The 26,179-nt window shown below is 49.1% G+C and overlaps 1 protein-coding gene across 1 annotated transcript in view; it reads left to right on the top strand.

The window, feature by feature from the left end:
* Positions 1 to 20,643, top strand: part of PRR5L (proline rich 5 like) — a 45,754-nt gene extending 25,111 nt beyond the window's left edge. The window contains exons 4-7 of the mRNA XM_004682905.1: positions 3,795 to 3,852; positions 8,154 to 8,245; positions 11,615 to 11,755; positions 20,611 to 20,643. Of these exons, the coding sequence (XP_004682962.1) occupies positions 3,795 to 3,852; positions 8,154 to 8,245; positions 11,615 to 11,755; positions 20,611 to 20,643 (324 nt within the window). The remainder of the gene's footprint in view (positions 1 to 3,794; positions 3,853 to 8,153; positions 8,246 to 11,614; positions 11,756 to 20,610) is intronic.
* The last annotated feature ends 5,536 nt before the right edge of the window (positions 20,644 to 26,179 follow it).

Genomic DNA, 26,179 nt, shown 5'->3' with positions numbered 1-26,179 from the left:
TGCAGGGCTCATGCCCAACCTCTGCCATCCCTGGACCAGCACCTGCATCCCTAGTAGAAGACGGTGGAACAGGGCAAGTGAGACCCAGTGGGCACTGGAGCTGGGGCATGGGTGCCACGAGCCAGCTGCCCCTCTGCAACCGCAGTGCCTGCTCCATCGTCCCACCAGACAGCTGACCCAATGCAGGTTCTAGATAAGTGTTAAAATTGAAGATAAGCAACCACACTGTTTAAAGCCCTTGGTCTTTCAGACCATCAGCCGTTATGAAGACAGGACCCTTTGTATCATAGGGAAATCAGCCTGTGTGGTTGCTGATTTCCAGAAGGAAAGATGATTGGCTCAGTTTAAGACCCAGATGGGGTAGGGCAGGAACCAGGCTGGTAAGCCAGGCTGGAAGATGCAGGCCATGGACAAGGGTGGGAGCGTGGATGTCCACGCACAGACCTATTAAAAGAGGCAGGCTGTGGGCCCTCCCTGGTGGTGCAGCAGGTTAAAACACAGCACTAAGAAGCTAAAGCCACTTTAGCATGTATGCGATCCCTGCACCAGAGGTGATCCACATGGCACAGCAGACCTCTCCTGACCTGCCCGCAGTTCCCCTCAGCAGTGTACTTTGTAGATCTGCCTTTCTGTTTCCCACTCTGTCTCTGGTGAATCCTCTCACAGCCCCTGCACCTCTGCCCTGTACCCCAGTTCTGTATGCATAAAAAATAAATCTTAAAAAAAATATATGGCAGACTGTTCTGAGAAAAGGTGCTGTGGACCAAACTGATACGGAGGATCCATACTCTGTTAGCACGTGCTGGATAAAGACAGAGACCCTATTTCTAGCTTTACTTATTCAACTGCAAAATAAGAACAAAACCTATAAAAATGCCTGGGTGTAAGACTTTTTCCATTGCTTTTGAAAGGTGCTTTAATTTCCTGGAAAATCAAAACTGTGTGACTAGTTGCTTTTGGCCATAGGATGAGGGAGAAGGGAGAAGGACTAAATGATGCTTGAGTCCCTCCCCCTTTTTTTTTTTAAAGATTTATTTATTTTTTCACACAGAACTTGGGTACAGGCCAGAGATGCGGAGGGTGAGAGGCTTCACCAGAGACAGAGCAGATCTACGAAGTACACTGCTGAGGGGAGCAGCGGGCGGGTCAGGAGAGGTCCGCAGCGCCATGTGGGTCACCTCTGGGGCAGTCGGGGATCGAACTCATGCAGAAGTGGCTTTAGCTTCTTTAGTGCTGTGCTTTAACCTGCTGTGCCACCAGGGAGGGCCGCTTGAGTCCCTCTTTTAGCCCCAAGTTTTTGTTACTCTTATTTCCGCCTAAGCTGCAAAATTTCTGTGCTGTGTATCGTGAGAATTTTATGAAAGAATGTTTTCTTTTCTATTTCTTCACAATACGCAAATAACTTCTTTTTCCTGAAAGCAATTTTTCCCCCCATATGTCTCCTTGAAGGGGGAAGAACTAGGAAGGAGGAGGAAGACAACTTAGGTCATTCTTAAAAAATTAGCCCTTCAGATACAGACTCAGGCATTTTTATCCAAGGAAGGAAATAGCAACAGATTTAGGGACTGTATCATTTTCTAACCCTCTGAAAGATATTCTCTCTTGAGTTCTTAAATATATGATGTGGTCTTTAACAGCACAACAAATAATAGGCTCAGTAAATGTTTCCTAGCATCTGCCGTGTTCTGGACACTGTTCTGGGTGTCGGGGCTTCTAACATAATGGGCTTCACCACCTAAGGACTTAAAACGCTAACAACTCTGATACAGGGTGACTGGACTTGACTTTTATTTTTCTTGGTGCCTTGGATTCCCCTTTATCCCTATGTATCCCAAATGTATACGGTTATAGTAATGAAACAAGATGATAAAAATTGCATCTTAGAGGGAGGGAGTCTCTGTAGGCCTGGAGGAGCTTCTGACCACAGGAAATTCAAGAGGGTATGGGAAGTGGTTTTGGAAGCAAACAAGGACGTCAGAATTCACATTAAAGATGGTGTGAAAATCATGACAGAGGAGCCCTTGCACAGTGCTAAGGGGACATTCTGAGAACTTTATTCAGACCAATGAAAAGCACCAAGAGGACTCCTGGCCCCAGTTGAATTTTTTGCTCAGAAGCCTTCAGTGGTATGATAACTATTTGGAAATATCTCTGCAGTCCATTCCCATCCCACTCAGCCATCAGCAGTGTCTGCTTTTGATAGTCTAACTGTGGTGCTGTGCTGTTTTCTTGCTTTTTGACCCAGAAATTACTGGGATTTGTTAGCTTGACTGGAAGATAGAGAACACAGCAGGGTTTCTCCTTAATTACTGTCCTTTCCATAATTCTTTGTAAAGGAATTGATTTTTTTTTCTTTAATGGAGTTAGTGTACTCCTTGAAAATGTCACTCTAACATTGATTTGAAGTTTCATCTGCCATCTTGAAGCTAAAGGGTGACCAAATATTACTTTAAAATAGATCATATCCTGTAAATTTTAAGAGGACCTATAAAATGTGCTTTATATGTGTTAGTCCCAGAAGTGTGATGATATCTTCAATAAAATATTTTAATATGTTTGATGTAAGCCCACTCATTACCAGCTCTCTTTATCACCTACTTTTCTTGTGAATAGTTGGGGCTAAAAGGGCAGTTATTATTATCACTTCCCACTACCACGCAGTACTAAGGACATAGAACACCTACTCTGTGTGTATTCATAATGTTGAATTCTTTATGATGCTGCTGGTTTCATACTGTTTTACAAATGAGGAACTTAAGACTTGGGGAGATTACATCCAGGATCACACAGCTGGAATGTAGCCACTCTAGGACTTGAGCACTCTGATGCCCAAGTTCTTGCTACTTGGCCATGGCTGCTCTTGCATTGCGACAGGGTTTCAGGGTTTTTTTTAGAGGATACCAAGAAATGGTAGGGTTTTTTTTTTTTTTTGCTAAGATACTTATCACTTTGGACTCCCCACCCCATAAGGGTAGGTCTTTAATAATCTGATAATGCAGTGAGCAGAGAGGCATCAACCTATTTGCTCTCTGAGCTTCTGTGACTTGTGCAAAGGCTGTTCCATGCCTTGCAGGACCAAGGCTTGGAGATGGGTGGGAAGTCTTGCTGGAAGGCAGCAAAGCACGATGGAAAGAACATGGTTTCTGGAGCCCCATTCCTGTGAAGCTCTATCTCTTGTGTTGTGTGCTAGGTTCTTCTTAGGTCGTAAATAAAATAGCAGTAATAGTACCAACCCGGTAGGATTCTAGGGAGGTTGGAATTGAGTGAGACAAACTCTGAGATAGACACAGAACACTCAACGCTTGTTAGTTACAATTGCCAAAGGCTTCATCTTACTTTTTCCACAACTCTTCCATGCCTGCGCTCCTTGATGGACACATGGTACTGTAGAAGCTTCTATGCTGATGTCCATCCCCACATTTAACTCTTTAGAAGAATCTATTCTTTCTGCATCATTTCCCATTGCTTTAGTGTTTCCTTTTCTGAGTTTAGATGTAGGGCTTGAAGGAGTCAACTTTCATCCTTCTGTGGCTTCAGTCGAGCCTGTGGCTGGCCCTTCCCTGATCAGAGAAGGGGGGTTGGTAGTTGGGTTTGGCACTCGTATTGCTTTCTGGTGCCGAACTGCTTTACTGTCTCCTCCTGAGCTTTGACCTTTCAAGGGGACAAAAGGCTTCCCCTTGGAAATACGGAAATACGACGAGCACAAAGCTTTCTTGAACTCCGTGCCCGCACCCAGTCGCCTTGTCACACTGCAAAGTAGCCCAACTCTTGTGTTTTCTGTTCTCTTTTGGCAGAACCAGCTTCTTGCAAAAGGACTGTTGTTTGTGGAGGAGAAGATTAAGCTGTGTGAAGGCAAGTACGAGGGTGCCCTGGTACAGCGGGGCCCCTGTGACTCAGTCTTTGATGTTTGGACAGCTGAAGCGCTTCTGTCTAATCGTGGCAGGCTCCAAGGGGTGACTCAGCCTGGCTGTGGCTTCCAGGCTAGGCAGCAGTAGTCTGCTTTGAGTCAGCACTCTGGGAAGTGCAAGTCAGAAGTAGGTTTTGAAAGATGAAGCGAACCGGGGAGGAGTCCTTGGAGCCCTCCCTAAGCATTCATGCCAGTGGTCTCCTTTGAAGGGAGAAATTAGTCTGCAGATCTGCTGCTCCCTCAGGTCCAATCCAGGCGACTTCCTATAGGCCTTTTAAAAATTTCTTAAGGTCACGCATGACAGGAGACTTTCCCACCTGGGAGATGTCAGGCTAGGCAGGCACCCACTGGTAAGGGTATGACTTGACAGATAGAAAAACTTCCTGACCTTAAAAGATTTTCAAGTTTAAGTGACAGGAATGAAAGGCCCTGAGGTAGAGGAGGGAGGTGGACCCAGAGGCAAGAATCAACCAACTGTGACTTCACCAAAGACCACGCAGCTCCCACCAATGTGGGTCCAGATCTCAACTCCCCACCTCCACCTCCTGCCTGGTGACTTGGGCAAGCTGCTCGTTTCTCTGCACTTTCTGCGAGAGATAAGGCAGAAATTGGTATAATATTACAAATTCATGTTGCCGCAGTGTAAAAAAAGTAAAAACAAAGAGAAAAGGGCGAAGTGGGGTCAGAGAATGTAAAGGGTGGGAAGCACGTAACCGGCACAGAGCTGTACGTGACGCGTGAGAGGTGGGCAAACGACGTGAGAGGTGGGTGAACAGCCCCCTTGGTTCAGGGTCCAGATTTGTAAGCCATTGGGTCACTGTCCTTATTAACTGGAAAAGTGACTTGTGTTCAGTGAAAGTGGTTCCTAGATAGACAAAGTAGGAAGAAAAATGAGAAACTGATCCTGGAAGGTTCCAGAGCCTGGCACCCAGAGAGTGTTCAGAAGAGGCTAGAGCCTGGTCTCTGTGTACTTGAGAGTTGCCTGTGCTGCATCCTGTCTCCCTTGAATCTGCCTTTTCTGTGACTTTTTCAACCTTCTCACTACCCACACACCCAAAGCTGTTTTCACAGTGATTTACTTCAAACTAAGGGACCTTTATGCATTTTGGGCTCAGGCTAGTGCACAAGTGTGTAGTAAGAGGAAAAAACAGCATGGTGACCGCCACATCATTTATCTGTAAATCATTTAAGGAATTATGACATGCTCTTGGCAAGGTGGAAACCCTGCTTCATGAAAAGGCCAGTGAGCAAAACTAGAGATTCAGGTGCCCTTGAAGGGAAAGCTGTCAGGTGACTCTTAACATAGGTACATGGGTGAAGATTTCAGAGTAGGGCAAGGTGGCAGAATCAGGGGTCACCCAGCACTCTGTGCCTCTGCCAAGCACGTGGCCGAGGGACCTGGACCCCTGGGGTGCTCTTCTGTGGGGTCTGGGAGTCAGAGATAGTGAGGCACCCACTTTCTGTGCTGTGAAGAGACTTTCATGTCTCCAGCCAGAGCATCTCTCACCTCTACTTTTCATTTATACCATTATATCATGAGTCCAAGAAAGATCTCGCTTGAAGAAAAGGATGCTCTTACTACAAAGTATAGTGTGGAAGCACCTGGTTGGCTCCCACCTGTCGCTGACCAGACTCACTTTATTGCTTTATTTCTTGTCTCCACAGCCACCTGTGGCTACAGAAAAGACAGAGGTGGTCCTGTCCTCCTGTCTGCTTTTGTGGGCAGGAGGTGCCACGTGACCGTGACCACCTTCCTAGTGCTTTAGTGACCTTGACCTTAAAGGAGTTTCCTGTGCCAGTTCTGTACAGCTCTGGCCATCCAAATTTCCATGGCACCTCAGAGGACAGTTTCTATAGAATAATCATCTAGAAAATTCCACCCAGCCCCCGCCCTCCATCACTGTAGGGAGCTAAGCCCGTGACTTGTGGGCTGTTACTGGAGGTGAAGACATCTCTTACCTTTAACTCTTTCTTCCCCGGGGGCTACCCTGTTTTGTTAGCTTGTGTCTGTCTGATGTTCTTCTCTGAACACTTTCCAAAACCTCCATTACCCTCTGAAGTTTGCAGCCAGCAATTAGATCCAGTTCCCAGAAGGCGCCACTGGGCTACCAGAGGGATTACTTCATGTGCTGAGGAGCTCTTCGTCGTGGTGTGGGTGAAGGGGTGGGGTTGAAGAGGTGGGGGTGCACACCTGCACTGACCTGCAGCACCCTCCCTTCCTTGCCCACTTTTGGGCTATAGGACCTCTTCTTGTCTTGGTAATGAAAGGCTTCAGATAAAGGCCTTCAATAAAGGAGCTGGACAAGCCTTTTCTTATTTGGGGTACATTGTCCAGATGTTGGGGTCCAACTAAGGTACCAGAGTGACCTTAAACTTGAGATGGTTTTTCCGACTTCTCTAACTCCTCCTTACAGTGACTAGGAAAGCTTAGATTTGAAAAGAAGAAGGTGATTCATTCATTTATTTAAAGACTTATTGGTTCTCTATTAGATGCCACATACTTTACAAGGTGAACAGAACAGTGGAGAACAAAACCGATCATAATCATAGGATTATAGGCCTGCATGGAACTCACAATCTGATAGTGACAGCTAGGTAATAATCGGGTCATCCACAAATATAATACCATCACCAGGGCAGGTATTATAAGAGTAGCTGGAATTTGAAGAATTTGACCAGTGGGGCCAGATATTCCTACGGAGATCCTCTAGTTGAAACTAGAAAGGTAAGGAGATGCAGGTTAGGCCAAGAGGAGAGAGTAATGTCTAGGCAGAGAAGCATCTGCAAGGCACGGTGGCATGAAAGCATGTGAGAGTGAGGGACTAAAATTAACTCCACATAGTTAGGACTCAAAGATGCAGGGAATACAGAGACAATGAATATGCAAAAGAAGGGACAGACTCTCCGACCCGTCCAGGTCAGCCATGTCATAGAGGTTTTCTGTATCCTGAGAGCAAAGGAAAATATTCCGGCTAGCTAGTAAGTCCCATGTTGGGGTTAAACAGCAAGCTGCTTCCAGGTACCAGTTTTAACATCTGCAGAAACCTGTACTCTTGATACTAGTCATTCGTTCATTCATTCCAAGATCTCTAAGGATTGATTTAGCTATGTGTCTGGCCTTGTGATAAACACTGAACCCACAGTGGAGAGCGGGACAGGAGGAAGCTCACTCCTGTCCTGCGTCCACTGAGCTCATGCAACAAAGTGCAGTCAGCCCTTTGCAGGAAGTAGAGGGAGCCATGGCTGTGCATTCCCCCTAGTGTGTCTCACACTGACCTTTCAAAACCTGCAGGGCTTTGGCCCGCTAGCTACTAGTCACGCCTTTGTTCTCTTCTTTCTCCCAGCCACTGCTTTTATTGCCCGTTAAATTAATAGACAGACGATGCTAAATGAATCTTTCAAGATTTGTTCAGTAGAACTGGTAGTGTTTTGCCAGATGCCTCTCTCAGTGACTAATCTTGGCTGACCCAGTTTCTCTGCTTCTGATGAGCAAAGACAGTGCCCAATGAGCTTTGTTATCTAGGTCATTAACAGCCTCCTTTCAGCTCCTCTCTGCCAGGGCAGGTGCAGAGTTCCTGAACAGCCTTCCGATGGCACTGGGTGACCTGTGTCCGACTGACCTGGGGTGGAACGTGGCTGTTGCTGGGGGTGAGAGGAGAGCCCTGGGTTTGCAGGTGATCTCCCCAGCAAATGCTGCCCTCCCAATTACTGCACAGCAGTGAGTGGGGGTGACAGTTGCTGGCCCGCTCAACCACAGTTCAAATCCAAAATAAAAAGCCAGTGTCTTAGTGATTTACAAAACACTATAGAATGAATTCTGCATTTGCTCTTCCCAGATTATGTTGGTCAAGAGCATGCGTTCTGGAATTCCAGCTCTGCCCTCTAGCTAGATACTTGCCTTCTGAGCCTGCCAAAAGAGTACAGAGTGATATCTACTCATGAGATAGTTTATAGACGAAGAGTCTAGCACAATTGCCTGATAATAAAACCAGTGTCATGATAATAGCAACTATTACACAATTTTCAGGTTTTTGAAATTTCAAGTTAATCTCACACTTCAATTCCTTGTTTGGATTGGGAAATAGAAGCTATGCTTGCCTAATCTCAATCCCACCCAATCCCACTTTACCCCATTGAACATGAGTTCTCTTTCCCTCTGCCCCCGAAATGCTCTGGCCTCTCCTGCAAGTAATGACAAGTTATTTTCTTTCTTTCCCCCCTCTCCCACCCTCTTGTCCTCATGTAGGTGAAAATCGCATTGAGGTTCTGGCTGAAGTCTGGGACCACTTCTTCACTGAGACTCTCCCCACCCTGCAGGCAATATTTTACCCAGTTCAGGTCAGTCTCACTGGGGAGCGAGCTCCCGCTGGCCTCGGCTCTCTCTCTTATTTTTGGGCCTTCAAAACTTGGAGCCTCCTGGTGACTGGAGGGGAACCAGGAGATGGGGCGCTTGAGTTGCCGAAGGACCCTGGAGATCTTTGGAGGGCTCTCTGGTTCTATATTTAGCATCTAGCCTCAAGCAAAGAAGAGCGCCTGGATACCTAGCAATTTGTCAGCTCCCTCACCCGCTTGGTTCTGATGTCTTCACGTTCTTCAAGTGGTTTGCTTTTTCTTTCAGAAGTAGAGAAGATGGGAAATTTGGTGTTTTTTTTTTTTCCTTCCCTTCACCGTTCTTCTTCCCCCACACCTTTTTTTGAAGCCCAATTAGAAGCAAGTTCCCTGTTGCCTCCACAATGTGGGAACACTGGGCTTTGTCCTCCAATAAGGACCCCTGAAGATGAGATGCCACATGTACCGCCGCAGAAAGAGGCCTGGGCTTGTCATTGGTAGTGTGGCTTCAGGGAAAACTACCACATCAGACTTCTCTGACCCTAGCTCCATTTCTCCTCCTGCAAAATGAGGGATTTAGAAAAAAGACAAGACACCTGTCTTAATTCTGTGAGCTCAGCTCCTTCTCTCTGAGGTCTCACTTCCCTTCTACCTTCCTGCAGAGGCAAATAGCCGGACTGCTCATTGCCAGAACACAATGGACACCCCTGGGGCAGGCTGATGAACAGCTGTTCCTAATCTCACACGTAGGCTGCTCTGGGCTCACTGTCCCCCTCCTTCCAAGGGGGTGACTGCTCCCGCCTACCCTAACCTACCAGCCTAACCTAACCTGGCTTTGCTGAAGTTTGGGCCTGGGGCACGGCATTCGTGCCACCTTAGCCATGGCAGGGTTACATGGTAAGGGCCCATGTGCTTGGTTCGCTTGAATGATGTTCAAAGGAATTTGAAGTTCTTTTAAATGTGTGTGTCAAATGTTTACAGCTTAGGAGGTGATACCTATAGAGTCCTTTTCCCATGTTGGGCTTGCCGCTGGTAATCCCAGACTGTCCAGCTGCCCATGCTCTTGTCATCCAGCCCCAGCTCCATCCTGCACCCAGGAGAGGATTTACACCTGCAGGCCTCTCAGCAAGCAGTAGGTCTTCTCTTAAGAAGGCAGACCGGGGCCTCCAGATTTAGCAAATAAAAATACAGGAGGCTTGGACCTCCCTGGTGGCGCAAAGGATTAGCACTGCAAGCTAGCAGGAGCTGCTTCAGTGTGAGTTCGATCCCAGGCCCCGGAGGTGACCCCAATGGTGCAGCAGACCTCTTCTGTCTCATCTGCTGTTCCCCTCAGCAGTGTACTTCATCATTCTGCCTGTTCTGCTCCCCACTCTGTCTCTGGTGAGTCGTCTCACCGCCCTGTACCTCTGGCCTGTACCCCAGCTCTCTATGCACAAATACATAAATCTTAAAAAAAAAAAAAATACCAGAGATCCAGGTAAACTTGAATTGCAGATAAACAATGAATAATGCAATAGTTGGGACATATGTATACTAAAAAAAAACTACTCAAATTTGCCTTGTACTTTATCTGGCTGTATAATTAGAGGGGGTTGTGTGCACCTGTGTCTCCCTTGGGACCATTGTGCAGGGCATCTAAGGTGTAGGTACCCAAGTGGGTATAAAATGGCTGCACATAGAAGCTGGGTTGACTTGGCCTTGAGTTTAATCCTGGGGGGCCAACAGGGGCCCTGTGTAGCTCCTCCAGAACCAGCAGGAGTTAAGTGGCATGTGGCTGAGGATAGCACCATCCTGCTTCTCTTGGAAAACTGTAAGCTCCTGTCATAACTGGTATTGCCCCCATCCACCAGCCACCTGCAACTTGCCAGGTGATGCTGCTGCTGCTCCACCCCACTTGGAGAGCCACTGCTAGGTGTTGTCCCTACCTGAGGTGTCTGTTAGTCCAGCTAGACTCCGCTTACAGTGTTCTGTGTGTGTCTGTGTCTGAGACAGCTGCTTTCTGGGGCAGGGTCTTAAATGCCTGCTTTGTTCAAAGGTGCGGGACTTTGCCTTCCTTTCCTACCTTGGTAAAGTGAAAGGTATCCCGGAGATGAAGCGAGGGCACAGAAAACCACACGCACTGGTTACTGGAGACCTGGGTGTGAAAATTAGGAAGTGTGGGAGCTTGGAAGTGACTGGGGAGAAGGCCTGCCTGTGGAGCAGGTTAGGGAAAGCCTTCCCAAGGGGTGGCTGAGCTGAGCCTGAACTTGTGGCTGCTGGTGGTGAGTGGGCTCACCAGCATGGGAAGGCGGAGATGGCCAGATACATTGCCTGTGTTATACCCACCCCACGGAGTTAAACTGTGAAGGGCTGCTTTGTCATTCCATTGGGAGGGAACCTTAGTGACATCTGCCTCTAGTAAGAGCAGTGATTTTTTGTGGGTGCTGTATATACAGGTGCAAAGGAGAGCCTAGGAATGCCTTCTTTTCCTTTTCTGGTTTGAGATATGGTTGTTCCAGAATGACAAAGGTTTGAACTCTATTCGTGGATCTTTTTTTCTGACTCAGGAGTTTTGCACCCACCAATTCAAGCATCTCCAGATGTTGGTTGGTTGAATCCACATGTACAGGATCTGAAGATAGTGATGGCTGTTCCAAGTTTGTACGTGAATTTTTGCACCAAACAGGACGTCACAGACTCTCACTCCGCATTTTCCTAGAGTCACCTGTATGGATCAGGTTTAAATCCAGGTGTCTTTGGGTAAATTGCTGTCACTCTGGGCTTTAGGGCTTGGGACCTGTGAAGTGAGTTTTATGATAATACCCACCTCAAAAGGTGTTCATGTCATTTACCTCTAAATTATTGAGTCCTAACTAAAGCATACAGAGCTTAATAAGTAGCAGCTCTCACAATTAGTTGTTTTCATCCTCTGAAAGTCCCCCTAACGTGGTAGAACAAGCTCCTTTCCTTCTATTTTCCAGCTATGTTCCCTCCTAGTTCCTTTTGTCTATAAATGAGTCTCAGGGGTCTGAGGTTTTCTAAGGGGGCACGTGCCCTCTGCTCAGATACCTAACAATGCCATGATGGTCCTGAGTGCGGGAAGGTGATGCTGATCTTCTCCTTCCTCCCAGTCTTCCTCACCATGATAGCATCGCCCGATGAGCTGTGTTTCATGCGACCTCGGGTCATTAGACAGGTTGAGTCACACCTCATCATCACCAGTGCTTGCGTTCCGCAGGACAGAGTCTAATCTTTGACTCTCCGGCAGCCCCCCTGGGGCTTTGCAGGCAGCTTGTCCTGCCCTGTCGCATCCCCAGTCCTCTGTGCACACCGTTGTCCTGACCCCATGTGGCTGGGGGAAGATCTACCTCCTGACCCTGTTTCTTCTCTCATCTCAAGGGCCAGGAGTTGACCATCCGCCAGATCTCCCTGCTGGGCTTCCGGGACCTGGTCCTGCTGAAGGTGAAGCTGGGGGACCTGCTGCTGCTGGCCCACCCCCAGCTGCCCTCATCCATCGTGCAGATGTTGCTCATCTTGCAGGTGAGGCAGGTGTGAGGTGACCCCAAGGCCAACGGGGGAAGAGGGCGGAGACCGCCCTGCGGGGTATGGGGAGAGGGACCAGATGACCAGAGCACCTCAGCTCGATTTGGCATTCTCTCTCTCTCTCTTTTTTTTTTTTAAGATTTATTTATTTGTGCACACAGAAGTGGGGTACAAGCCAGAGATGCAGGGGATGAGAGGATTCACCAGAGACAGAGTGGGGAGCAGGACAGGCAGATTGACAAGATACACTTTCCATCCTTGATTTTCTGAGCAGGACCGCAGGGAAGCAAGCCTGCGTCACCATCATGGCTTCTCCCAGACATGATGTGAGGGCAGACGTGAGGGCCTTAGGCCAGGGCCTGGCGCACAGCACTGAGTGCTAGTCATTGACATCATTGATTATTTGTCAAGAAAGAGGCTGTACTTAAACTTATCAGCCAGTGAGTGAAGGAAGCGCGTGAGACATCACAGTAGCTCACGGGCTGCCACAGAGAAGGGGGCCAGAGACTCTGTCTTCTGTCCCCCAGGCCCTGTGTGTCAGTTACCAATAGCAACAATTCTTGCTGGTGATACGTCCCAGGTCTCGGCTGACGTGTAGTCCATGGGGCTAGCTCCACCCTCATAGTCTCTGTCTGTCCCCTGCTGACCCACAGCCCCAGCCTCCAAGTCTTCTGGACTCTTCTCAGCCTCCTTTATGTCTCCAAAAGTGGGGAGACTCCCTCCCAGGGGGTCACTTCCTCCCTAAGCCTTCTCCAGCCCAGACAGTTCTGCTTTGGAGTGTGTTTCCTAGGGAGCCCTCAGCCAGTCACCCCCTTCACAGTCTGTAGTAGCCCTTCCCCTTCACAGTCTTCCCCTGCGATCCACCCAAACTCTGGTGTGGTTGGAGTTTTCACTTTTTAAATGAAGGTGATTAAATCTGTTCCAGGTGGAGGATTTGACAGGACATCCTGTTGGGCTGAGCCCAGCCCTGTGCAGTTTGTCACTCCACTTCTCTGCAGCCCCTCTACACGAGAGTGTGACCTCTAGCCCCCTTTGGCAAAGACCTGATTCCCTAGGAGTCTGCTGCTTTTCTAGAAAACATGGGTTACTCACCAGCACCTTCCTGCTCTGAGTGTTGTGGTCATTTGGTTTTAGTTGGTGTTTCCTTGGGGCTTACCCCTGAGGGTGCCTGCCATGCGAGGCTTTTGAACTGACTCTTCGTGGGTTGCTAAATGCGTGTCTAGTTCCAGAATGACTCTCTTCGACTGATCGGGACTTGCCCATCTCCTGGCCCCTCTCTTTCTGGCATGAAATGGCAGTAAAATGGACTCAGTGCCTGGGCTCCATCCCCTGGCGTTTGGACACTCACCAGCTGTGTTTTCCCAGGCTAGTTAAGTAATTGCCATCTTAGTTTCTTTTCTGCAGAAGGGCGATAATCAGAGAGCCAGTGTCCTTGGGTTGTCAGGAGGCCTCTGCCGTGATTGACACAGGGAAATGCTGAGGTGATGAGCTTGTATAAAGAGCCTGTGTGCTGAGTGTGAGGCGCTCAGCATGAGGGTGGGAGATCAGTCAGCCCTTAACCCTGCTCTGGGGGGTGGGAAGTGCTGCCCAGGCTCAGAGGTGGGGCCCGTGGCTCCCTGCCTTTGTACCCACCACACACAGTCGTAATCGCAGGCACCCATGACAAGAGACTTGCACCTCCAGCCTCTGGGTCAGCCTAGCCACACAGATACCGCCTGGGGGGGACACAGCCATGGACACAGGCCGATCAGGTGTGTTGGCCGAGGGCCGTTGCCGGTGTCTGACCTCTGTCTCTCCGTGTTCATTTCAGAGCGTTCATGAGCCCACAGGCCCAAGTGAGGCATATTTGCAGCTGGAGGACCTGGTGAAGCAAGTGGTTTCTCCCTTCCTTGGCATCAGCGAGGACCGTATCTCAGGCCCCACATTCATGCTGGGTAAGGGCACAGCTGGAGCTCTGCGAGTCGCTGTGATAACCTGTGTTTCACTGGTCACGTGTCCAGGCCTTTGTTTCTGCAAATCTGTGTACGTTTATCGCACACTTCTGACTGACCCATGTCACGGTAACCTCCCCACTTGGGGCTTCCTCCTTGGGGACCAGTAGTGGGTCCTTGTGGCGGTGCCTAGATCCACATCTTCCATCAGTGACTTTGCTATTTCACCTCGCTCAGGATGTTAATTTCCCTGAAGCTGATATTAGAAACGAAATCTTCCTGCATCCTCTTCCCTGTGGAGTGGACAGACCCCAGCCCACCCTGGTCCCCCATCCCCTGTCCCCCCACCAATGTGGATATCTCTTTGAAAACAGCTCCAAATGTGAAGCCAACTCTTTGAGTATATGGTCAACAAGATGGAGCCCCCGTTCCGGACTTTTGTTTCTTGTGGGGGTCTTCATTCAAAGGAAAGAGACTTTTGAATTTGGGGATAAATCTTGATGGGGCCTTTGTCGATGGCTGTATATCAAGCATTAGCATCAGGCTTAGAACTAGACAATCTAGCCCTGATTTGGATCTGTTCCGTGTTGCAGGGAGAACACAGTCTAGTTGGGAAGGCGGCTTTATTAGAAGGCTAGTCCTGAAAGACAGCCTACAGTCTGAAATAAAGTCCCCAAAATGTAGGGCCTTTTTGTTTCTCGCTCTGTCTCCAGCAACTGGAACAGTGCTTAGCAGATAGTAGTAAGCACTCAAAAAAAGTTGCTGGTTAGAAAACAGGCAAATTGTAGCCTGACGTCAAGGTGACCAGCAGACAAGGGCAGAAACAGAAGAGATCCTCTGAATTTGAAACCCTTTTCCCCTCTTCTTGTTTAAATGGAGTCATAGCTGAACTTCAAAGAAAAGGAGAGCAAGTACTGGCAGTGAGGTTCCCGCCTCTCCTTGGGCCTCACCCCTGCAGGAAGGCAGTTTTTACCACCCGCTCATGTTTCTCTGGAGACACCAGCTTAACCTCAGCCACCACAAATCAGAGGGTGCTGGCCCCAGCCTGCTGCCTGCCAGGTCCTACCTCCTCCTTCCCTCTGTATTCACTTACTCACCCTCCCCGGACCTGGAACAAGCTAGTGTTGGAATGCCAACTTCCAGGCAAAAAAAAAAAAAAAAAAGCCCTGCTATTGCTGCAGCTCAGTGCAGCCTACGGCCTGGCTTTCTGATGGTGGGCACGTGGACCCAGGTAGATGTCAGGCCACCAGCAGGTGGACAGGACCATGAGAGGCACCCCCCCACACCAGTTGTACCTTGAACCCCAGCAGGTTAGATTTGGAAGCTTATTCAGTGAGGACTTGCTCTAAGGGGATGCCTCCAGCTTTCTAGCTAAAGTAAGAAGAACACATTTAGCAAATTAGGCAAAGACCTAAGGTTTTTTTCTTGCACCAAGAACAAGCCTTTGTTAGGGGGGCACTCCTCACTGTGTACCTACATGCCCAGACCTGTTTGCCCCCTGAGGGTTCTTAGGAAGTCTCTCTTCTTGCCAACCATGCCAGTTTGATTTGAGGGGTGAACCTCACAGCTTTGAATATGGATATAAAGCTCACTTCAGAGAGAAAAGATGAGTTCAAGGACTTGGTGAAGAGAAAGAGAGAGAGAGAGAGAGAAAATGTGTACGTAGGACAGAACAAGTTTGGGAGTATGGAAGAAGATAGTGACATCTTAGCATTTAGAACAGGCACATTGTCAGATACCAGGCCTGAGTCCTACCTGTCTAGTTCCCGAAGTTTCTATGTGGCTGTCCTGTCTGCTTCCAGTGCCTCTAAGTGAACACTCAGCCAGGTTTCTCCCACACAGGAGCCCAGGCCTCCCCCTCACTTCCCTCCTTGATGCACCCCTGGGGAGGGCCGTATTCCTCAGATACCATAGCTTCTCCTCTTGACAAATGGGCATTCAGGTGCCTGGGCTGGAGAGGGCCGGCCACAATGGGCTTGGTGCAGAGGTCACAATGGCTGCCACTGTTCCTGCGAGATCAAAGGCCTGGGAACCAAGTCCCCAACAAAGCCCCCAGCAAGGACGCCTCATCTAAGCTTTGCTTCTTTCTGGGGGTTTTGAAAGAAGCTGCCATTGCTGGCTCTGATGCGGAGAATACACCAGCCAGAGCTCAGCGGGGTGCCTGGCAAGGAATGCAGGCCCCCTCGCCCCCCCCCCATGTGAAAAGCCTGGAGGAGGCCTGGAGGTAGGTACAGGCTGAGGAGGTGGGACCCAGCCCCTCTCCCTGCTCAAGGGGCACCTTTGCAAGGGGAAGACCAATTTTAGGTCCCAGGAGTCCCTAAATCTTCATCAGTCTCTTAGTAGGGGAATTTCTCCTGAGTGGCAGGGTCTGCTTTCTCTGGGCAGAGAAGAAACGGACAGGGAAGAAAGGAAGCATCAGCGGCATGGGAGCTGTCAGCCCCAGGCCTCGCATTCTGTTTTAAAGCATCCCAAGGGGGCCCGGCCAGCCCCACTGGGGACATGACTGACGCACTTCTCTGGGGGTTGGCTCGAGTCTGGCACGATCTTCCTGAACAAACGGTTTGCCCAGGAGACTTAACATAGCCAGCGGCCACCATGGTCTGGACTCTGCCCACACCCAGTCTTGGGAATCAAAACATTCCACCCAGAAGCAAAGGGAAGAGCTGTCTGCTTCCCCCGTGAGTCATCAGCACTGAACAGCCTAGGGCAGCTTCGACTGTGTGACCTGGAGTGAGTGACTGACCGTCTCTGAGTCGCAGAGGGCTGGGCACAGAAGAGGCGGCTGTTTGGCCTCCTGGCAGGACCCAGAGCTGCTCCCTGGGGTTTGACGGGCTGGGCCGTAGCTACAGGGATCTCTGCCCTCCTGGAGTCACTGTAGGTGAGCAGCTGTGTGTGCCTCCTGGACCCCAAAACATATCCTCACCCTTGGGGTGCTGTGTGGTCATGACCTGATTATTTGTCAGCCTCCCCTTTAGACCAGGAGCTTGCTGGGGGTAGGGAGCACGTGGCTCCCCATGGTACCCCAGGTCTCAGCACAGACCCTCTGCATGACTGAAGGGCCAGTGTGAGTCCAGACTTCACTCCCACATGCGCTTCTGAAATGAAATCTCTTCTGAATTCCCAGAGCACTGGGTACCCGTGCCAGGTGCTGGCACATTGACTCATTTGGCAGTTACCTAGCAGACAGTAGACACACAGCTAAGGATTATTCCTAAGACCCTGCCTGCCCCGACACACACACACACACACACACATCCTCTCACTCACATGCGCACACACACATCTCTAACATGCACCCCCCACACACTGGGTTCAAGCTCCTGTAGCAGACCCCACGTCAGAGGCCTCTTCCTCACAACAGCTTTTCCCAGGTAGTCTCTCCAGAAGAGTGTGTTGAAGGCGAGCGGGCGTTGTGGGGACCACTGTCCTTCTGGCTCGATCTATGAGTCCTGCCCAGCAGAGTCCCGTGACCTCTCTCGTCAGTCTGCTGCCTCTTTGGGCCTGCAGGGACCCTGGGCTGCGTGACTAAGGTGACCCTTGGCCCCCCGCTGCCACACCTTTCCTGGATCACTCTGCCAGCTTGTGCCCGGATGTCCATTCCCTCCAGAGAGGCTGCCCCTGGGTACCTGGTGCCCCCGGCTTACCCTAAGTCTGCTCCAAGCCAGCCCTTCCTCCAGCTCTTTCCTCTTCCTGCACTGCCCATCCCGCCCCTGTCTGCACGTCCCAAGCCTTAGCCATGTAACGTCTAACATTAGTATCTCTTCTTTCCAGATACCCCCCCATTCAAATGGAATCCTTTTTGGGTCCCCCGTAGACATGACGTAGCATCTGCCTACCCTCTGCCCTTGCACGACATCCTCCTCCCCGACATCCCTGCTGGCACCCTCTCACCTAGTCTCAGCTGGTCTGGCCCTGTCTCCTGCTGGGCTGGTTGTAGGGTCTGGGCCATGACAAGGGTCCACCAGTCTCAAGTGCCTGCTTTTAGCCAGTAGCAAGAGACAAACACACTGTTTTCAAGGGCTTTTGTTTCTTTGAACTCTTCTGATGCACCCGTTTTACGGTTAATCGATTTTTCTGATCATAAAAGTAACACATGGTCATTGTAAAAATGTGGGAACATTACAGAAATGTGTAGTTGGCGGGTACATGCATTGTGCCTCAGAGTCTCTGTCAATGCCTGGCCTAGATGGTTCTGTCTTGGTTGTTCCTTGGCTTTGTGTCTGCTATTCATTTTTCTCCAAGGAGGAGGGCTGATGACTCAGCTTCTTGTTGGCATCTACTGGGGGCCAGTGCTTGCTGTTTCTGACTCAGAGAAGGGGCCAGTTTGTTACCAAAGGTGACAGCCAGTGCAGGGAAAGTCTGGATGCCTCCGTGGAGAACCTGAGAGAACTGGGCTAACCTTCAGTGTTTCCCACCTGAGCAATGGGGAGCCCGAGACCAGCCCTGGTGTTTCAGAGGCAGGTTGGGACTCACTGTGGGACAGTGGTGGGAACACTCAGTAAAGGTTAGATTCTCCCTGGCTTGTCTGACTGAGCTTATTACCGCTGTTATGTCCACTAGCTCACAGGGGCTTCTGACCAGGAGACTTGGCGACTTCGTTCTCAGGGCTAGAGAGTCCCTGTCTTGTCCTGTTTGCACATATGAACATGCACCTATGTCTATCTGTGTGATGCAGCCTAACGGGAACAGCTGTGAGTGTGGAAGGCCACAGTGGGTCTCACGACAAAGACAACTTGGAGCAGAGTGTGCATTAGGGTCCTCCAGGCCCACAGGCGAGCTGAGGATAACGCTGCTGAGCTGAGTTTGTTCGAGGCTAGTCTGTGTAGCGGGTGTTTGCTTTCCTCTTAGGAGCTCTGCCCCCTACCTTTCTGTCAAGAGTACCCAGAGGAGATCCATGTTGCCAGGCCCATCTCTGTCTCCCACGTTGCATCCCCATGCTGAGAGAAGGCTGTGTTTTCTCTGTGGGTCTTGGGGACGTTGGAGCTGTGGAAAGCAGTGACAGTAGACATGGGAGTAAACATGGGACACTAGATGGATGGAAGGCTGGGAGAGGTGTGCTCTAGAGGTGGTTGAAAAGTAGAAGAGGAGGCCCTCCCTGGTGGTGCAACAGATTAAAGCACAGCACCATGAAGCTATTTCAGCACAAGTTCGATCCCCCGCCAGGGAGGTGACCCACATGGCGTGGCAGACCTCTTTTGCCTCGCCCGCTGCTCCCCTCAGCAGTGTACTTTGTCGATCTGCCTGTTTTGCTCCCCACTCTGTCCCAGGTAAATCCTCTCACCGCCCCTGCACCTCTGGCTGTACCCCAGTTCTGTATGCATAAGTAAATAAATCTTTAAAAAAGAAAAGAAGAAGAGAGCCCACTCAGTGCCCCAGCCCCACCTCACCTCAGCGTCCCTGAGGTCCTCATCGAGCTCCTGCGGCAGAGAAAGGAGGGACATCTCTGGAGGGGCCCCGGGAGGAGACTGCCCTGGACCAGGGACATTCAGACGCGTGTGGCCCTTGGCCTGGTTAGGGACTGCAGGCCTCTGTACCACAGGTCCTTGTGAAGGCGGGCAGAAGAGAGGCCCTCTTAATCGGGGAGTTTCCAGCACATTTGCTTTCTCCTTTGCATCGTCTCCCTGGACTTCAGTTCCTTGACTGTCTTGGCTCCTCTCCACCCCGCCCTTGACTTTCCTTCCTTCTGGAGGGCAGTGGGGCTCACTGGTGAATTGACTTGTTTTCTGGAGACCACACCTGCCTTCATACGAGCTTTTGCCTTCCTTTTGGGACACTGAGAAGGTTAACTGTTCAGCGTTTGGCTTCCCTACCTGTAAAATGGCGTTGACGTCGAGAGGGTTTCATTGCTTCATGCCTGGCAGGTGCTCAGTGCCGACTCTCAGCTGTCCGGGGCCTTAGCCGTCCATGCTTCTCTCGTCATCTCTTGACGCCCCTTGTTTCACCCACCCCCTGCACACAATCACACGTGAGGACAGCTCCACCCTTGACCCTCTCTTCATCCTCAGAGATGGCACATTCACTCTGAGAACTCCAGACATGCCAGGGTCCAGGGATCCCACCTTTTGAGGGCCCCAAATCTTTCCTTCTCATCGTGAAAGAAGTGCATGCACATGGAATGAGATTTGCAAAATGTATTTTAAAGAGATAAAGGAGAAACTCTAAACATCCCTGGTCATCTCTACCCAGAGATAACTAAGCACTATTAATATTTTGATCCATAGACTGTCTTGTTTTTACACATATGTATGCATAACATACACATTTTATATGTATGTGTGTGCACGGCACCTAATAGAACCCCAGTTTTAAAGAGGAAAAAAGTACAAGTGGGAAATACTGTTCATGGATGAGGACACACCAGCGAGGGATGCTCTTCGCCAGCTCAACCGTGAAAGGTGGGAGAAGGACATGGTTAGTCCTGGGTCAGGGCAGCTTGCGGCTCTTCCCACTGCCCTGGTCTTGATAGTTGAGGCCCCGGTTACATCCTTCTGTGCATTTAAGCTGATGAGCTCTTTGACACTTCTGCTCTTGGCACCACCAAGGCCGTGTCCGGTTGGATGGAGCCGGGGGGCTGTTCCAGCCAGCACCCCGTCATCACAGGGGAGGGCTGCAGTGGAATTCAGGGCAAATCCAAGCTCAGGCAGCAGCTGGCAAGGAGGTTCCCTTGAACCTAATCTATCGAGGAAAGTTCTTTGGTGACCCCTCATCAGAGGTGGATGGGGCAAGAGCTGGGGTAGACAGGTGGAGTTGCAAGTGAAATCTTCAGCCATCACCGAGTTCTCCCTTGCTCTTCATCAGAGCTGCACATAAAGCTGTTCCTGAAAGTGGAGTGTGCACCTGCTTCTTCCCCCAAATTAACCAGCAACCTCAGACCCTCACCTGCCTCGCCCACTGCAGCCTTTACCTGTTTGTCTCTTGCAGCCAGACGCCACTCCAGGGTCCGGCCCAAGGTGACCTACCTGAAGTATGGCTCGCCCACCAACACAATCAGCCGGCCGCTGAATGAGAAGGTCCTGAGCCCCCTGACGGAGCAAGAAGGGGAGGCCTACCTGGAGAAGTGTGGCAGCGTCCGGCGGCACACGGTGGCCAATGCCCACTCGGACATCCAGCTGCTGGCCATGGCCACCATGATGCATTCGGGCCTCAGGGAGGAGCCAGACAGTGAGGACAAGTGCCTACTGCTGCCCCCCCACTTCTCCCCTTCCCACCGGCAGTGCTCCAGCGAGCCCAACATCACCGACAGCCCGGATGAGGGGGCGGAGGTGGCAGGGGGCGACCAGGAGGACTCAGACCTGAACCTGCTTCCCTCAGCTGAGACCTACTCAGACTTCCTAGCTCCTGCCCAGCCACCAAGATGAGGACGGCTCCCACTGTGGTCTCCCAGGGCCTCCTGCTCCGGGCAACGCTGCCTTATTTCTTTTGGGGCCCAGGCCTGGCCTCAGTCCCTGGGGAAAGTCCCTGTTGGTAGCTATAGACCCAACAGCCCCTGTTGGCTTTCTGACCTGCAGCCTTCCCTGCTCACGTCCTCATCTGTTCCCTCGCACCTGGGGCTGCCCATGGGGTGCCTGTGCACACAGTGATTCCCCCCGTGTCCCTGCCATTCTTACCACAGCGGGGTATTGTCAGGGCCGCACAAAGCCAGTGCAGGTGTGTTGTGGGCTTTGGGGCTTCCTCTTTGGGATCCTGTGATGAGAGACTTTTGGGTGAAAAGAGGTTGTAGAGGGGCATGCCTCCCCCTGTTCTGTGCAGCCCCCACCTTGCTTTATGCTGGGTATGCAGCATCCTGCTTGCAGTTTCAGAACTGCTGGGATAGAACTGTGCCCTGGTGGGCCGGTGCCCCTCCTCGCTTATCTCAGATCCTATGTGCTGCCCCACAACTGTCTTTCACTCACAGTGAGAGGTGGACCCCCATTCTTCTCTCAGGCTGGGCATTTCCCTGCTGCCAAGCTCAAGGAGACTAACCTTGCTGTGGAGTAGCTGGTGGCCTCAACCCTCTCTCACTTCAGAAATGGACCATTTCCCTGATGAGGGTCAGGGGCCAGCTGATACCAACGAACTAGTCTGTTCCTGGATTTGACTTGAATTTTTTAAAATATGCATCATTTAAAAAAAAATGTTTGCAAATATTTGCACATAGGGTCTTGCACTGTTCATTTCCAAGAGATAAGTCTTCAAACGGAACAATAAGGAGAGGAGACTGTCAGAGGCTCAGGGTGAAAGTGGTTGGCAGTAGGAGAGGCTCAGAGGCTGAGCTTTGGAAGCGGCTAGTGGAACGCAGACGGGCTGTGGTGTGCGTGTTGTGGTTATTCTGGACAGCAGCACTGAGCTAGGGAGGCACCACATGGCCTCCTGAGCAGAGCTGCAGCAAAGGGGGATGCCTCAGCTTTTCACTGGCTAGTTCACGTGGGCAGGACCTTTGGGGGAGTTGTTCATTCCCTGTCATTAAAGAAGTGAATGGAACATTTAATATCTGAGGTTTCAACATGCCATTTGGGGCAGCTATGGTACTGGACTGTGTCCTTAACACAGCTTCCTCCAGATGGGCTTACTGTCAAGCACAAATCCTTGTATTCTTCTCTTTGTATTTGACTGTTGACCCTACTGATAACAGAAAAACAGAGGTCACTGCCCCTGTGGCATCTTCTAGGTCTCCTGTGCGTCTTGGGAAACTTTGTTTATAAAATCACAGAGACATGAGCTACCTTGGCTTCGAATATGGCAGGAGGTGGCTGCGAGATGTTGGGAACAGATTGAGCTGCTGACTGGTGGCGGGAGGGAGACCTAATTTCATCTAAGCCCTGATAGCATTTCCCCTCTGGGTGAAGATCTGAAATGGGACCAGACTTGTGATTTTGATGGCTTGTAACTTGGAACTTTTGTTTAAAAAGTTGATTCATTTTCATTCTTCTCAGAGAGTGATGGAAGAGAAATATCTAAAATAATCTATGTATTTGTTGGATGAAGTCTACAAACTGGCTGACATGTATTAGTAAATGGAACATTGGTAGGTAACAGCAGATGGCTTATTTAACTGATGGTTTCTGTCTTTGTTAGTGCATTTAGCACTTGGGCTGACTATTTATGGATCCAGGCAAATTAATTAATTCTGCTTGGGTTTGCTGTTTTAGTTTCAACACTAGAGGTACATGTTTTTAAACGTCTTTTTCATATACAATGTGCCTCTAGTGAAGACAGTGGTCATCAGTTAAATAGATGAGGTCTGAGGTTGAGAATGAAACATCATCAGTACAGACCCAGTGTATTTCATTGCTGATGACTGCCAGTTTAGTTCACAACTTTACCTCTGTACACACCTGATATTTGTACAGTAAATATTTCAAGCCGTGCATGTAAAGTTTTTGCTGTTGTTTATGGGCATTTTAGCCACCAGAGCTATTATTGTGATAGCTGTTTTTAACCACTATTCCTCCACTCTATGAGCTGAAGGTCCATTTTTGTTACTTAAACTAGATCTTCCTGTGGCTGAGGTTTAATGACAGGAATCCATCACAGCTCTAATCTCTAAGTGAGCTCACCAACCAAAAACCTTTCATGTGCTCTGAAACAGATTCAATAAACATTTTGTACATGTTACCTGCCCCAAGCTGCATGTCTTGAAATTTACAATGCACCAGGTCTTTCTGCATCCTGTCCTCGCGTTCCTGTGTCCGTTCTTCCACTGTGTCCACCAGGGCAGTGCAGCATAGCAGTCCTGCCTTGACCAGCTGCCCCCGGGCTTGGTTTGCCATTCTCAGCTGCACTGGAAAGTCATTTTCTGGAGAAATAGCACCGTCTCCAGAGCTTGGAAAGCACTGAACAAAGTCTGAGAAGGCGAGGCCTCTCTTCTAAACCACTGCCTCCTCCCTTCCTGGGGCATCTGACCTAGAGGGAACACTTACTGCATTTCCTCAGAGACCATCTCCTCAGAGATCTCCCTCCAGTCTGCTTAGCAGAGGGAATTTATAATGCAGTTGACCCTGGAACGATGTGGTGGTTAGGAGCACTGACCCTCCATGCAGTCAAAAATCCACATAAAATTCTTGCTTCCCCTCCCCTAAAACTTAATTACTAAAACCCGCTGTTGTCCAGAAGCCTTACTCGTGGTAACCACACATAATTTCTATGTTATATATAGACTGTATACTTCCAACAAAATAAGCTAGAGTCAGAAAATCAGAAGGAAGAGGATGTATATTTATATCTACAGACATTTAGGTCTTGTATTTACTAATACTGTAAGTTTATGTCATCTGTTTAAAAGAACATCCCTGTTGACCAACAGACCCTCAGAGTTCAAACCCGTGTTCTCCGAGGTGATCTGGATGGGCTGGATTCTCCATCCTCCCCTCCATTATTTGGAGAGAGGACCTGCACCCTCTATCTTTCTCCCAGGTGAGGACCTTCCTCAGACTGCTCTCCAACTAAGCATCTTCCAACTGAGGCTTCTTGCGAGGTGACCTGTGAACACAGTTGGAAGCCAGGGCCCAAAGTTTATGCTCTTTACCCTGAATATATTGTTCTAGCAGTGCTGGAGTGGCCTTATAAGGACATTCAAAGGGGTGTGAGCTGACTGATGGAAAATCCTTGAGGATAGAAAGGCAACTGGGGACATTTTTGTTGAACCTTTAGATTTAAACTAAGAAAGGAGCCACTGAGCACTGTGCCACAATAGGTTTCCTGCCACCGGTGGGCCCCCAAATTCTCTCTTCCATCCACTCACCCACTGGTCAAATAATGGGGGAGGGGCCACTTGGGAAGGCTCTTTTCTTGGTGCTGGGAATGCAGTGATGGTCAGATAACCAAAGACCTGCTCTCTGGGAGCTTACAGTCTAGTAGAGGAAGCTGGCCCACAGCTTCTTAGTTTTTCTAAGAATGAACAGCATCAGATAAAATAAGATGCAGTAACTAGGGAGTGATGAGGGAGCATTTAAGTGGGGAGGCTAGAGAAGTCATCTTAAAGTTGATTTGAGTCAACTGAGACTTGAATGATAAGGATTTGGCCTTTCATTTCCTATCATGGCCATAGCAAACCACCACAGAGCACCAGCGTGCAGGTTTATGAGCTCACCAGTCTCACTGGTTAAAAGGAAGGTGCTGGCTGGGTGCATTTCCTTTCTGAGCCTCTAAGCAAGAATCCGTTTGATACCTTTGCTTGCTTCTATGGGCAGCCCGTGTTCCTGGGCTCATGGTCCCCTTCTTCCATCTTCAATCCCACAAAGGTGGACTGAATCCCTCTTGCTTCCTATTGAGCCAACTTTTGCTTCCTCTCCTTTGCACTTTTGAGGACTCTGTGAGGATCCAGGCCCACCCAGATCATCTCAGATAATCTTCCTGTCAATGTCTCCATGGTACTGCCCCTGCTGTCCCCTGCGCATGCGTCTCAGGAGAAGAAAAGACCGGTCTTGTCCAGTCCTAGATATCTATCCCAAGAATGAAAACTCACTCACTGAAGGGAGAATTTCACTCTCAGTTTCACTGCAGCTCCATTTTCAATAGCCAAGCTCTGGGAACAACCTAAGTGGCCAAAGAGATGAGTGGATTAGAAAGATGAGGGATATAGTAAAGTACAATGGAGTACTATTCAGCTATAAAAAATAAACACTTGCTACTTGAAACAACAGGTGGAGCTGGAGGGGATAAAACTGACCAAAATAAGTCAGAAAGAGAAAGGCACATATCGGGTGGTTTCACTTATTTGTGGAATATAGAGAAACAGCGGTCAGAAAAACCAAACCAGTAACAAAATCTAAAAATCTGACTATAGAATTGAGACTACCAAGGGGGAGGGAGCATCATGGACTCCAGTGGAGGACTGTGTGGTGCATACTTTGTGGTGACCGTGGTGTGGTAGAATACCTCTGAAGAAGTGTGAACTTACACCTCTAAATCTAATACCGTGTTGTAAGCCAATGTTCTCTCAAGTAATATATGAAAATAATAAGTTTAGTAATTAGTGATCACTAAATACACGATATAATTAATAATGTCTGTAGAGTCAATATTCAATTTTTAAAAACGAGCTTAAAAGTCCTTTACAAGGCATTTAAGTTAAACTTACAAATTTTAATATTCTATTTATAAGTCTAGCACGTTTTAGCAATAACTTTAGAGAAGCTTTTGAATAATGTTTGATCCTATTTAGCACAGCATTCCAAACACTTTTTAAATGCACTTATAAACGTAATATATTTATTTCTTTTCAAGTGCTTAAGTTTTTCTGACAGCATCCAAAATCCAAATCCTAAATTCTTACAGAAACTAATAAACTTATAAATAAAGGAAACTTTAAATGGTTTTACACTCTACTTAAGCTTAAATGCCACCATAAAAAAGTCACAAGTCTAAATTAATTATTCAATTACACATTTTAAAGTGGATTCATAAAACTGTCACTCAAATAGGCTTTTATTCTCTTAATTATCACATGTCTAAAACACCCAGTATGCATAATTTCTTCCCAACATTAAAAAATATTAGTGCTCTCAGTTTC

This window comes from Condylura cristata, unplaced genomic scaffold (genome assembly GCF_000260355.1).
Source record: "Condylura cristata isolate star-nosed mole 26May11 unplaced genomic scaffold, ConCri1.0 scaffold00015, whole genome shotgun sequence".
Classification (NCBI taxonomy): domain Eukaryota; kingdom Metazoa; phylum Chordata; class Mammalia; order Eulipotyphla; family Talpidae; genus Condylura; species Condylura cristata.
Note: the sequence above shows the minus strand (reverse complement) of the source record. Positions and strands in the feature narration are given on the sequence as shown.